This window comes from Mirounga leonina, unplaced genomic scaffold (genome assembly GCF_011800145.1).
Source record: "Mirounga leonina isolate KUSES-001 unplaced genomic scaffold, KU_Mleo_1.0 Mir_153, whole genome shotgun sequence".
Classification (NCBI taxonomy): Eukaryota; Metazoa; Chordata; class Mammalia; order Carnivora; family Phocidae; genus Mirounga; species Mirounga leonina.
In genome coordinates this window covers 20,589,835-20,604,334 of record NW_023270387.1, presented here as the reverse complement: position 1 = coordinate 20,604,334, position 14,500 = coordinate 20,589,835, and the positions used below count along the sequence as shown (strand labels likewise).

General features: G+C 46.7%; 1 protein-coding gene across 4 annotated transcripts in view; it reads left to right on the top strand.

Moving 5' to 3' along the window:
- Nucleotides 1-413: 413 nt before the first annotated feature.
- FEZ1 (fasciculation and elongation protein zeta 1) overlaps nt 414-14,500 on the top strand; it is a 44,335-nt gene continuing 30,248 nt past the window's right edge. For 3 of the 4 annotated variants that reach the window (XM_035009233.1, XM_035009230.1, XM_035009232.1), the window contains exons 1-2: nt 414-569; nt 6,418-6,773. In XM_035009233.1, the coding sequence (XP_034865124.1) occupies nt 6,463-6,773 (311 nt within the window). In that variant the 5' untranslated portion in view covers nt 414-569; nt 6,418-6,462. Of the gene's footprint in view, nt 570-952; nt 1,214-6,417; nt 6,774-14,500 lie in introns of those variants that run through there. The other variant, XM_035009231.1, reaches the window with a different exon arrangement.

Below are 14,500 nucleotides of genomic sequence, written 5' to 3'. Positions count from 1 at the left end.
TGAGTCAGAGCCCAAAAAAGTCCAAGGGAGTCTTTGGTGTGTTTGGGGGCATCCGCCTGCCCATCCACTCAGCCACCTGCCTGTGTATTTATGGAGAATCTACAGTGTCAGGCGCCGTGAGGTATCCGTATTGAGAGTTACTGCACGCACACATCTTGGCGCTTCTGAATATTCATGAGGGAAGCAGAACGTCCAATGTTAGAGGGGGGAGAAATAGTAAGTCATAAATATTAATACAGGCAGGCCACATGCTGCCGGGAAGGCTCGGAATGCTAATGAGGCGATGACGTCCGGCCCGGCGCGTGCCCGCGGGCCGGTGCCCGAGCGCGGGCGCGCCCCCGAGCGCCCGGGCACGAGCACGGGGAGGGGGCGGAGGGGGCGGGGTGGAGGAGGGGAGCGGAGCCGGGCGCCGACCGAGCTGCGGGGGGAGCGCTCGCTGGCTCGCCGCTGCCGCTGCCGCCGCCGCCGCCGCCGCCGCCGCGCTGTGCTCCGGCCGCTCCCCGCGGCCCGTGGATGGGGGTGTCCCGCTGAGCCCCGCGATCCGCCTCCCTCCGCCAGGACCCGGACAGGTGCCGTCGCGGGGGGCGACCTTAGCCCGGCTGACCCACTGCCGTGGGTGGGGGTTGGACGGGGGTGGAGAAGGAGGGGCCCCGCGACTCCGGCTTCTCGGCCAGCAGGTCGGGGGGTGCCGAAGCCCCGCGCCCCCAGCCCGTCCCATCCTGGAATCGGAACGGAAGAGCCCCGAGGCCGTCGCCCTCCTGCCCAGCCCTTCACGGGAGCGCAGCGCCTGGGTCGGGAGCTGTGGGATGATGGGCACTTCAAGCATCATCAGATCGGAGCCTCGGCCCCCCAGCCAGGCCTGGCGTGCGTGTGCGTGCGAGTGTGTGTGTGTGTGTGTGAGAGAGAGAGAGAGAGAGAGCGAGAGAGCGAGAGAGAGAAGGGAGGCGCGGCGCGGTCTGGGGGCTGGGGGAACCGGGAACGCTGCCCAATGGTGTGGGGCAGTGGGTCTGTACCTCCTCCCTGGACCGTTATCTGGTCCGGCTACTCTTCAACGCCCCAGAGTCATCTATGCTCCTAAGAGCCTGAGCCCGCACCCGCCCGTGCCCCTCCCTGGGGTGCCGAGCCCGTCCCCAGGACCATGCATTCCTGCAGTGTCAGATCCTCTATCAGCTGCCGCAGACGCTGCGGGAACGATTGTTTTACTACGGACCAGGTCGGAGAAAGGACGAGGGTGGTGGTGGCTGTGGGGGCGCTGCCCTCCGGTGGGCCCAGGGCCTCTGGGGCTCAGGGGCGCGAGGCTTGACAGAGCCCCAGGACGGGCGTGTTATTCCAGCCCTCTCTTCTTTTTTGCCTATCCCTTCCCTTCTCGCCGCTCGACACCCCCGGAGCTCCCTGCCTCTCCCGTGTCCCGCTCTTGTTTGGCCAAAGGGCCGTGGAGTATGTGTGCGGCCTGCGCGGGGTGAGCCCAGCTTTCTTGGAGCGCCAGCCATTGTGCTGCTTGGAAAAGCCTTTCTTTACCCCAACAGACCCGGGCGGGCGGGTGGGGTTGGAGAGGGGGATGTGAAATGAGGGTGAACGGAGCAGCAGGAGGAGGGGAAAGAGGGGGAAGCAGAACCGCAAAGGGGTTGCTGACTTACATGCAACGAAATACTCTTTCTGCGGAAATGGGAAGCTGGCACAGTCCTGTGTCCTGGCTGGTTTTGCTGAGCTGCAGTGGGACAACTGCGGTGGATCAGTGCAGGGCAGCTTTTAGGGATGAGGCGGGTGAGGGGCTAGAAATCAACTGATCTATGGGACAGGTAAGAGGAAGAAGGGGGAGATGGAATGGGGCCTCTGTGGAGGTGCAGAGGCCCAGCAGGGGGAGGCATGGTGAATTCTCCTCTGCTCCGGCTTCACTCTGTTCAGCTTAGCAAAGCAAGGAGAGAAAATTTGTTACTGCAGCCCCAAGCTGCATCATTACGCTGCAAGGGAGAGGCTTCTGTGTTTCCTACCGGGTCTCTGTTAAGCTCAGAGCCGTCTTTTCTTTTCCAAATTATACCATCTATCGGGAGCCAAAGTAAATGGAATAGATTATAGGACATAAACTATAGCCCTGCACTGTGTTCTAGGATACAGAGAAAAAGGCAAGGTGACCCTTCTGCGGTTCCCTTTCCCTGCCATTCTTCCTGCCTGCCTTTTTTTAAAAGTTGGTTTGGGAAGCGTAGAGACAGAGGATAAGCTCTGAATTGTATTGACCCTAGCTTTTCAGGGAGGAGGCCTCTGAGATGAGTTGGGAGTGAAGACAGGGCCGAGCTTGTCAGGATGCAAGAGTAGGACATTTCAGTGGGGGTGCAGAGGCACCTCACCAAGGGAGAAGAGCCAAAGAAAGTGAGCTAAATGAAGGACAGAAGGCGCACCGGTTCCAGAAGGGTGGCCAGCGCCAACCCAGAGGCCCTTCCTTGAGCCAGACTCTCATGGCCTCTGCCACAGCCTGGGGTCTTTCTACAAATACCTGGCTCAGCTTGGGTGTTGAGTAACTTTCAGTTTCCAGTGCAGGCTTTCAGTTTATGTTTCATCTCCAGGTGGTCATTCATCCAGAGCTGCTTGGCTCCTGGGTCGTGAGTCAATGAAAAGAAATCAGGCTACGTTGTGGATTGTTGAGATGACCATGTTTCTGAACTCTGGAGCTGTGATATCCCGTTCTTTTATAATCATCTAGGTGAATGCATTTTCTCCAGAGGCTGCCTGGGCTGAGGATAGGTGCTTTCAGCATAATCCTCCTGTTGCCAACACCCAAATCTCAATCTTTGTCTTAGATTCTGGTTAGATTGCTCTCTTGTTGCTGGTTAATAGTATAGACTGTGCCATTTCAAACTAACACCCCACTGGTATTGCTTACTCTTTCCGGCTCCCCCTTCTGTCTTAGAGAAGAGTACAGATTTAAAGGAAGTGTAAATATCTGGAACATCAGCTGGTTAGCTTTCATGTCTCTCTGAAATGGGGCCAGTGTTCCAAGAAACTTTGACCAAAAAAAATCGAAAAAAAGGTGATAAAGTTTATTCAGCAATAGTTCTCCCATTTGATCAACATTTGGAACATTGCACGTAGACTGTCATGGCAGGGGGAATTTTTTTTTTTTTTTTACTTGAAATATCCTCCCCCTGCATTTCCATGAAACTGAGTTATCCTCATTTTCCTAAATTCATTGACATTTATTGGCCACTACATATGCCATACATTGTGCTTAGCACTTCCAAAGATTATCTTCATTATTCTACAAAATAACCTTCAACTTAAATACTATTTTATTTTTTTTAAAGATTTATTTATTTGAGAGAGAGAGAGAGAGCATGAGCAGGGGAAGGAGCAGAGGGAGAGGGAGAGAGAGAATCTTAAGCAGACTCGCCACTGAGCATGGAGCCCAATGTGGGACTCCATCTCATGACCCTGAGATCATGACCGGAGCCCAAACCAAGAGTGGGATGCTTAACTGACTGAGCCACCCAGGCGCCCCTAAATACTATTTTAAACTTCATTTTATGGATGAGGAAACTGAGGCACAAATTTATCAGAGGCTGATAATTTGCCCAAGTCTCACACCTAAGAAGTGATAGGATCAGGAGGGGAACCTGGAGTCCAGGCTCTTAACCATCACAGAGTCCCGCTCTAGCCCACAAAAATCCCTCACCTGTAAAGCCTTTTCTTGCTCCCTGTTATACTCTGTGATCTCTTCTCAACTTACTTTGGCACTCAGGGATTCTCAATCTCTTTTGTGCTGTTGGCCCTTTTGGCAATGTAGAGAAACCTATGGGATTCTCCTCCAAATATGGTTTTGTTTTTGTTTTTTTTAGATTTATTTATTTTTTTGACAGAGAGAGATATAGCGAGAGCAGGAACACAAGCAGGGGGAGCGGGACAGGGAGAAGCAGGCTTCCCGCAGAGCAGGGAGCCCGATGTGGGACCCGATCCCAGGACCCTGGGATCATGACCTGAGCCGAAGGCAGACGCTTAACGACTGAGCCACCCAGGCGCCCCCAAATATGTTTTTAAGTGCATAAAATATAGTTATATTCAAAGAGCCCTTTTAGGGGTCTATAGACCCTAGATGAAGAATCCTCAGGAGGAGGCAGAGTCCCTGTGTCACTTACTAGCCACCTCCTGGGATCTTAACTGTAGTCAATAATTGGCAATTAGTTGTGTATTGTTTTATAGCTGTGATGTCCAATATGGTAGCCATAGGATACCTGTGGGCACCTTGGGCACAATAAAGGTGATAATTAGGTGACCTGGCTTTTGAGGAGGCAGAGTCCCTGTGTCACTTACTAGCCACGTCCTGGGGTCTTAACTGTAGTCAATAATTGGCAATTAGTTGTGTATTGTTTTATAGCTGCGTTGTCCAATATGGTAGCCATAGGCCACCTGTGGCTAGTCTAAATGGAAATGTACGGTGAATACACACTGGATTTCAAAGACTTAGTATGAAAAAAGAATGTAAATTGTTTCATTAATATTTTAAAATATAGATTACATTTTGAAAGGCAACCTTTTAGATATATTGGATTAAATGAAAGACATTATTAAAATATATTATTAAAATTAAGATCATTAATAAGTTATTAAAATTAAATTGCAAAGCTATTAGCTCTACACCAACACCTTCATATTTTAACAGATGAGAAAAACAGGACTCATGATGCTTATCACTTAGCCACACATTGGCAGGTCTGTTTGGCTCTTGAGCATATGTTCTTTCCAAGATATCATACTGCTTTTCTATCTTTTTATCTTGATATCTTACCATGTTGCCTTTGCGAGCCATAAATACTTAGAATATGTTTTGATGGGATGTGATGGTAATTGGCTTAATTCCAGTATAATCCCAGTAAGAGCTGGCTAGGTCTTCGCCTGGCATGACCTTTGCCTCACTTATTTAGAGTTTAAGTTTTATAGACAGAGAGGGAGAACGGCTCTTGCAGGGCAAAACCCCTGGTTTTTGCTGTCTGTGCGGTTCTCCTCAGGTGGTGGTTCCAATTTCAGCATCTAACTGGACCAGTAATCACACACAGGAGAGAAAAGTTTGGTTGCCTTTGCATTTTACAGGGAAGAAAGTGGAGTATGTAGGGAAGGGTATGATAGACAATAATGCTGGGCTGCTGAAATGGAAAATGAGAAAATGTATGTGAGGGACAGATGATCATTTTTCAATGAGCGCACATTGATTGATTGCCTAGTTGCACACCAGGGGGTGCTAGGAGCCGTGCGTGATGTCCAGAGGACGTCTGTGCCCCCTGAGGAATTTACATTAAAACTGGGGAAGGGCTTAGATATCCACATGGTTGGATAAATCACAGTTGAAGGCAGTGTATGAGGAGGACCGAGAGCCATGGAAAAGAAAGCAGGCCCGAGTATGCAGCCTTTAAGCGGGGGGTGCCCGAGATGGTTATGGAGGCTGGCCTTGCAGCGCGTGGGTATTTGGGTCTCTCTCTGTCAGGATAACCAATTATCTGATCCATTCCTTTAGCCCCAGACAGAAGCTCTGTATCTGAGAAAAGCTCAGGTGCTTGTTTGAAAGTCTCTATTGGTCTATGATGTATTTATTGATAGTTATACCCAGGTCTATGAATCCCTCTCCAAAACCCTTGGGGCCAGGCATTTTAGAAAGCAGTAATAGAGTGCATATTCTGCATATCACCTCCTGGGACTGGGGCAGCAATCACCGTAATTAAAAACATTAATATTTCCGCAGCAAAACACACTAAATGGGATAAATTAAAACCATAAGCAACTTTATATTCATGTAGATCAGCTTTAGTTGCCAAGTGAGGTCAGGTCAGGTTTTGCCACCAAATAAGTTATGAAAGACTTCTGGTTTTCAGAGCATGTGGTTAAGGATGTGGACCTATGGTAATAATAATAATAATGATAATGATAATAATAATAACATTAAATGGAGAACGTATGGAACAGCAATGATGTTTATTATCTTCCAGGCACTGTTCTAAGCACTTACCTGGGTTTACTCCCTTAACCCTTAAGACGATCCCTTGCAGATTATTGTTTCTGTCTTGAGAAAAAAATAAAAGGAAGTACAGAGAGTTAAGTAAGTTGTCAGGTTGCAACTGGTAAGGGTCAGAACAGGATGCAAACCTAGGCAGTCTGGTCCAGGGGCTGCATCTTAAACCACTGTGCTTTGTCTTTTGGAGCAGGGAACTGGAAGCAGGCATGTCTCCAAAGTTTACTCCTCTTAGGTTATTCACACTGACGACACTGTTTGAACGCTTCATGTGTATAACAGTGAGCAGCAGTGATGGATACCTGGAAAGTGGAATCTTCGTTTTCAGAGGGATCCAGAGTCAGGGACTGCCTGGTTATGGCTCCTCAGCAGGGCTGACACAAAAGCCCAGTCCCAGCTCACGTTACCTTGTTTATTTCTCCTAGATAAACGAGTCCTGAGAGTTGCCCTTGTCCTATCGCTGGGCAAGAATGGAGGCCCCCCTGGTGAGTCTGGATGAAGAGTTCGAGGACCTTCGGCCCTGCTGCTCAGAGGACCGGGAGGAGAAACCACAGTGTTTCTATGGCTCATCTCCCCACCATCTAGAGGACCCCTCCCTCTCTGAGCTGGAGAATTTTTCTTCCGAAATAATCAGCTTCAAGTCCATGGAGGACCTCGTGAACGAATTTGACGAGAAGCTCAATGTCTGCTTTCGGAACTACAACGCCAAGACGGAGACACTCGCTCCCGTGAAGAACCAGTTCCAGATCCAGGAGGAGGAGGAGACCCTGCAGGACGAGGAGTAAGAAGTCTTAATTGCCCTCTGTTGCTTCAGACGCGAGCCCCGTAGTCTGGGGCTCCTTGACATAGAACTGGTTTCTGTCCGTGGGCTCGTGGCATATCACTTAGACTTTTCTGTGGTGGGGCAGGGCCCCGGTAATTGCTGACATTATACTGTTGTGTCCCTGTACAGTGACCTGAAGAGCTTTCTTAAAATGGAAACCTTAACGGAATGAAAGATTTTTAGAAAATAGGTTTTCTTTTATACGAAATGGAATTTTAGGAGCATGATCCATTTTAGGGTCTGCTATCTTCAGTTTTCTTTTTTTTTTCCTTTCCAAAGATTTATTTTGCACAAGCCTTCTATGGCTTTCTTTTTCCTCATTAAAGCACACATTTTACTTTGCTTGCATGTGGAGCTGTTTCCCTTATTATTTCTAGTAGCTTTAATTACATACATTAATTAGAATTCTTAACCCTTAGAAGGCTTGCTTTCTGGGGAAAACGAAGAAGTAAACAATGGTGAACTGTTTGTTATAACAGCATTCTTCAGACTGGCTAATTTAGGGATGCATTTAATAATTTCTAGAAGCACATGTTACGGGACTTTTTCCTTTGGTGCCCACTGTTCTTGGTCACACCGCTTCGAAGAATGAAGAGGTAGATGGGGCAGACTGGTGGGCAGCAAAGCAAGGTTTATTGAGTGATAGTACAAAGCTCCCGAAGAAGGAGGGGACCCGAGAGGGTTGCCCCTCCTTTTTTAAAGATTTTATTTATTTGAGAGAGGGAGCATGAGAGGGAGCACAAGCAGCGGGGAGGGGCAGAGGGAGAAGGAGAAGCAGATCCCCCGCTGAGCAGGGAGCCCGATGCAGGGCTCCATCCCAGGACCCCCGAAATCATGACCTGAGCCGAAGGCAGACGCTTAATCAACTGAGCCACCCAGGTACCCCTTCAGTTTTCTTTATATCAGTAGTAATCCACCCAGATACTAGAAATAAGGACCAGGAAAAAATTATTTAACTGTGACAGAGGAATCTGTCACTGGAACAATTTGCTTCAAGAAATAGCAGAATTATGAAAATCACCCGTTTACAAACCCTCCTCAGGACTGGAAAGTCGTCTACAAATGTTAAGATATGTCCAAACAAGAAAGCATACAAACTGAACTGAGAGCCCAGGGAATTACCTTGGGCACAATAAAGGTGATAATTAGGTGACCTGGCTTTTGAGGAGGCAGCGTCCCTGTGTCACTTACTAGCCACCTCCTGGGGTCTTAACTGTAGTCAAGAAAAGGGCTTTGAGAAAAGTGCCGTTTGAGGAATGACTAGAAAAACAAGAAGGGGTTAATTTGGTACATAAATTAAAGAAGGGTGTTTTGGGCACTTAATAAAAACAGGCCTGAATTCCCTATAGAGAGAAAATATGCATCAATTTTTTTTTAAGATTTTTAATTTATTTGACAGAGAGAGACACAGTGAGAGAGGGAACACAAGCAGGGGGAGTGGGAGAGGGAGAAGCAGGCTTCCCGCGGAGCAGGGAGCCCGATGCGGGGCTCGATGTGGGGCTCGATGCGGGGCTCGATGCGGGGCTCGATGCGGGGCTCAATCCCAGGACCCTGGGATCATGGCCTGAGCTGAAGGCAGATGCTTAACGGCTGAGCCACCCAGGCGCCCCTGCATCAGTCGTTCTTAAGGAATCACACAAGAAACGTCAAGTAGTTGTAATGCAACTTTGGAGCAATTGGGCTTTTGGTTTCTCTTTTTATGAACTTGAGCCGGGGGAGGGGGGAGTGTTGCCCATAAATAAGTGGGGTAAAAGGGCATGTCCAAGACAAGGGAGCCTGACCTGTGTGGGAGGTAGTTGCTGACTTGATGACCCTGTGAGTGTACCCGGGCTCTGTGTCTGTCTGTCTCATTCACTATTATATCCCCATGTCTAATATAGGGCTTGGTTGTGTTGTAAGTAATGCAGGAATATTTTTTGAATGAAATACTGAATGTCGAGTGAATTGGGTGAGCCATTATGGCTGGCTTTGTAGGTGAAGGTAATGCATTTCCAGATCCACACCATTTCCTTCTCTCCTTTTTAATTAATGTTGGCCTGAAGTCATGATCAGAGAGAACATTTTACTCTGGTGACCAGTACTGTAACTGTGAGCTCTGTGTTTTAATTCAATTTTAAGCTTGAAACTGATTCTTAAATTCTGAGCCTGTTATAATTTGTTCAACTCCTGTAAGTCTAAAAAGAATGACTCTGGGGCTTTATTATACAGAGTATTTTTTTCATTCCTGGTGCAATGAACTAGAAACACAAAGACTGTGAATTATAATTTTCATACTCTTGCTAACTCACTGTGTGACCTTGGGCTAGTCACTTAACTCTAGTCGACTGTGTGGGTCCGTATCTTAGAAACCTCCAGAGTTCAATCTTGATGAAGCGGGGCTAAGGACTTGGAAAGAACCTAGTTCCTTACCTCACCCAGGCTGTGCTCTGAAAATGACATTTTATTTATTTTTTTAAATATTATTCTTCTTTTGATTTTTTTTTTTAAGATTTTATTCATTTGATAGAGAGAGACAGCAAGAGAGGGAACACAAGCAGGAGGAGTGGGAGAGGGAGAAGCAGGCTTCCTGCGGAGCAGGGAGCCTGATGCGGGGCTGGATCCCAGGGCCCTGGGATCATGACCTGAGCCGAAGGCAGACGCTTAATGACTGAGTCACCCAGGCGCCCCTGAAAATGACATTTTAAGATGCATCCCATTCCTTTTGCTTCCAACAAATCATTTCTTCCCTATCTAACCACCCTCCCCCACCCGCCCGCCGCCACCGCTCCCCACTGCCTCATTAAAGATGAAGGCCCAGTGAGCAGGTTCTTACTCTCTTCTAGCACATTAGCAGAGGCCACTCAATGTTAATTACCATCACATGGGGTTATTGGTCCACTCACCCTGATTTTTCTGACTTGCCTGCCTCATTGACTGCCTCAGCTAAAAGATCAAAGGTTGAATATTTCCTTAGAGATAAGGTACAGTTTGGGGATAGCATAGAGGGAGGAAGCCGGGAACAGAGAAATTAACACTGCGCTTTCTAGGTGGTCAATGTATCTAAACCTTTCCAACTTAAAATAAAAATCAGAGTTAAATTGCACATTTTGCCTATAGATACCTATCCAGACACTGTAAAATTATAACCTATAAAATTATGATGGAGTAAGGAAAAAGATAATTTAATATCTAATCTGGTTATGATTCTCCTGAGCATAGCTTGTGATAAACTTGCTTAGGTTTGATATTGGGATGGGTATTTCATCTACAAATGGACTGAAAGTGTTTTGGCTGGGTTAGAGCTAAATAATAGAAACATAAAACAAAAGCTGTGGGGGCACCTGGGTGGCTCAGTCAGTTAAGCGTCTGCCTTCGGCTCAGGTCATGATCTCGGGGTCCTGGGATCGAGCCCCGCATCGGGCTCCCTGCTCGGCAGGAAGCCTGCTTCTCCCTCTGCCTCTGTCATTCCCCTGCTTGTGTTCTCTCTTGCTCTCTCTCTCTCTGACAAATAAACAAAATCTTTTAAAAAAAACCAACAAACAACAAAAGCTGTGAAATTCTTAGTCAAACTGACCTCCTTAAAGATAGCACAAGTCATAAAGCGAGTGCAGTAATTCCCTTTAAAGTTTGGATTTCTTTCCTTCTCAGGTGGAACTATTTGGCCAATAGGGAATTGGCTGAGATGTCAACTCTGATTTGTCAGGGCGTGGAAGTTTTAGATACTACAAGAGAGTCAAATTTGAATAGCTATTTCCTGGTTGTAAGTTTAGAAACTTCCAGAATCTATTCTTTGCACATGTGTGATCATCCTTTCCTTTGTCATAAGAGATTGAATATGGAGGCCAGAGACCCTTCAGGGACCTCAGCCCACCGCCTGCCTCATTGGGGTTGTGATAGGCCCTGGATGCAGGGGGGCCAAACATGTGAGAACAATCACAGTTTCCTGTTCTTTAGATAGAATTATTGGGTTAAAGTTGTTAAAAATAAAGTCTACACGGGGTTGCGCCTGTCTGGCTCGGTCGGAAGAGCATGAAACTATTGATCTTGGGGTTGTGAGTTCTAGCCCCACGCTGGGTGTAGAGATGACTTAAATAAGTAAAAACTTAAAATCAAATAAAATCCACACGGTAAATAAATACCCCGTAGTCAGCCATACTTGAAGGTGAAGACAAGTAAATACCAAATACTCAGGATAGGGAAAGCCGATGGATAACTGATTTTTAAGAAAGTTATTTCTCTTCTCAGAGGTTGTTTCCCCAGAGGGCAGAGGTAGTATTGATTCCAGTTAAGTCCTTGAAAGAATCTAAAAAGTTGTTCAAAGCCATTATGTGCTAATAGTAGTTCCTAAGTCTTAACTGCGAAACAAGTATTAACAAACTCACGTGAACACACAGCCAAGTGTTGCTATCGGCTTGACTGGACACAAAACACTGGCTGAGGGCAGGAGTCAGCCTTGAGGGTATTAAGGAAAATGTTATCAAATTGGAATTCTAATAAGCGCTCTAGGCTAGCTCCCTGCCATATTGTCAAGAAAAGGTACAAAGAGGGGTGCGTGCGTGTGTGTATGTGTGTGCGTGCGTGTGTGTGTGTGTGTGTGTTGGGGGCTGGGCAGGACTCACGGAGCCTTGATGGCCATGTTGCCAGTAGACCCAGATCTTTGTATTCGGGTCCTGTCACAACCCATCCTGCTCAGTCCGTTTGCTCTGCCAGTGTCTGTTTCCGAATCCCCAGCCCTGTATGGTGAAAGAGAGTTTAGTCCGTTCCATAGGCACCTAACTAAGCCCAGGCCATAAACCACGCACACGAAGAGCCTTTTCTGTCATTACAGGGACTGAGAGAGCAAACTGAATCGTGCGTGCCATGGCAGCATAATGACAGGAATTGAGGCAACCTGTTTAATCTTGGCTCTTTGATAACAGATCTAGGAGGTAACATTCAGAGTCTCCCTTCCCCAAGATAAGAGTAAGTAGCGGGGTGCTTCTCAGGGAAGTAGAATTTCACGGTCCCCCTCAGGGTGCCTATAAAAGGGAGTATATTCATTCCCAAGGCCCCTGCTGTGGGAGAACAGATAGCCTCTCTCGGGAAGAAAGCCCTTCCCATTCTCTTCCTCACAAAAGCTTTGTGTTTTTCCCTCCCACCACTGGCTCTTCGCTCCCGTGGCTGGCTGCCTGCCGTGAGTGTTCTGCCTTTGGCTTCCATTTAACCGTCGCTGGGGCAGGAGAGCTAGACCGGAAGCCCTCATGGCCCCCGCTGCCCCCACCGTTCCTCCTTTTGTAGACCGATGAAAGCATCCTGTCCAAGGATAATGTAGTTCGAGATCTTTCACGCAGAGCCGGTTTCTGAACTGCTGTTCTAGCTTGTGATTGGGAACTTGGTATATCATTCTCATGCCCCTGCCAGTGCCCATCATAAAATTATAAAGAATCGGAATAGTTATGTGGTTAGGAATATAAGCTCTGTAGCCATATTGCCCAGTTTCAAATCCCACCTCTGCAATTACCTGCTGTGTGAACTTAGACAAGTTAACGGACTTCTCTGTTTCAGTTTTTTTCTCCTTAGGATCTGCCTTAGAGAGTTGTGAGGCATGAATGAATTGATCCACAGAAAGGTTTAGAAGAGTATCTGGCTTATAGTCAATGCCCATGAAGTGTTGGCTGCTAGTGTTGTTATTGTTACGTGGGCACTGAATGCGTGTGGGAGTGTCGGAAGGTATGCGAGCAATTACAGAGAGATAGAGTCACTCCATCTTAAAGGTTCTTTATGAACCTCAAAGGGGAAAGAGTACTTCAGAAAAGAAGAAGAAAATTCGGACAAAACAGGAAAGAATGAGGATGGTTTGAAATCCTGAGGAGACAAGTGTGTATGGAATCATCCCTAAAAATCTAGAATTAGAAGATGAAATCCAGAGCATGTCAGTGAAGGCTCACATGAGAAAAGTTGCCCCTCCCTACGTGACTTGACAGAGTCCCTACTTGTCATTTTAAGAATGCACACAGTTTCAAGGTCATTGGCAAGTGTGCAGTTCATTAAAGCTCCCAGCTTCTATCCAGCCTAGGAGAGGCACAAAAGGCTCCTGGCTATTTTGGGCTTTGCTGAATTTCATTTTCCCAGGCACTTGATGCAGGGACAAATCCGAAGGTCAATGCCCGCATGCTTGTTGTTGATTCTTGCAGCAGAGGATGTAACGCAGCGATGCAAGGAGGAGTGGTCCGCTGGCCTTCCCTGTGGGTGTGGTGCTTGGAGCTTTGTCTTGGAGACAGCAAATCATGTTTGCCTCTTGGCTTTAGAATGCTACTGAGACTTGGCGTTTAGCATTAGGCTGGATTAATGAAGCTCTAATGGTGCCTGATGGAGATTGGATTATCACCCATGTTTAAGAAGCAGACTCTGAAATCCTGCTGAATGGATGTCTAATGAACACTTGATGAGTCCTCTCAAAGTGCTTTCTTGTAATTGTAGGAAAATAACGAATAAGCGGATCACCCAAGCACGGCTATGAAATTGTGTTTTCTTGAGTTCCTTCAATGTGCTTCATGACCAATTGTATACCTTGCGCAACTATGAAAAATCTCTTTGCTTCTATGCCCATAAATCATATATCATTCTGGATTTTATGTATGTTAAGAGCACTCCCCTGTCCAAATTTCAGGTGTCTGTGCTCTTGTCCATCCTGCACTTACCTTTTCAGCATCTTACCCTGGATTTTGTCATGTTTTGAATTTGATCCATATATATACGTAGTTGCTTATTTTTAAATGGCTATTTCTTTATATTAGTCAATCTAAATAAAGTTTACTTTCTTAGACCTTGTTTTCATAGGTATCGCTCATGTTTGACATACGTAGGCACCTGAGGGAGATTGCATAGAGCCCTCATTTATCATTAGGTAATATTAACTCAAGCGTCACTGGCTACCTTGGATGGCATTATTTTAGGAATTTGGTTTACTGATTTACATTAATCTCTCAGTGTTGACTCATTTGTTTATTTTCCTGTGTGTGAGAGTTTGTGACTTTAGGTAATTTCCCCTAACCCCCAAGAACTCTTTCTGAGATAAGTGAATTAAATGACCTGAATTGTAGAAAAGGGTTTCTTATAATGCACATATCGGAATTTTTAAAAGAAATGTAATAAAGGGAGCCCCATCTTCCCTCACTAAAAACCAACTGTTAGAGGGTATTTTTTTTTTTTTAAGATTTTATTTGTTTATCTGACAGAGAGAGAGAGAGAACAAGTAGGCAGAGAGACAGGGAGAAGCAGGCTCCCAGCTGAGCAGGGAGCCCGATGCGGGGCTCGATCCCAGGACCCCGGGATCATGACCTGAGCCGAAGGCAGCCGCTTAACCGGCTGAGCCACCCACGCGCCCCTGTTAGAGGGTATTGATTGATTCCTTTCATATATTTGCCTTAGAGTGTCCACGACGGAGACTTATATTGCTAGAGGGCGGCATTGTGCCGCCTGTGGGCTCAATAGAGCATTTTGGGTAATAAGTAAGCACAAATAGCATGGGCATTATCCTCTTAGCTACATTAGATGTCAAGGAGTTAATTCTTAACCATTTAGATTGCAGGCCTCTGAAATTGAAATGCATCTAAACTCTATGATGGCCCTGATCTTAATGAGATTCAGCCAGAAAATCTACCTTGATATCCACCTGCCTCTATCTATCTATCTATCTATCTATCTATCTATCTATCTATCTATCT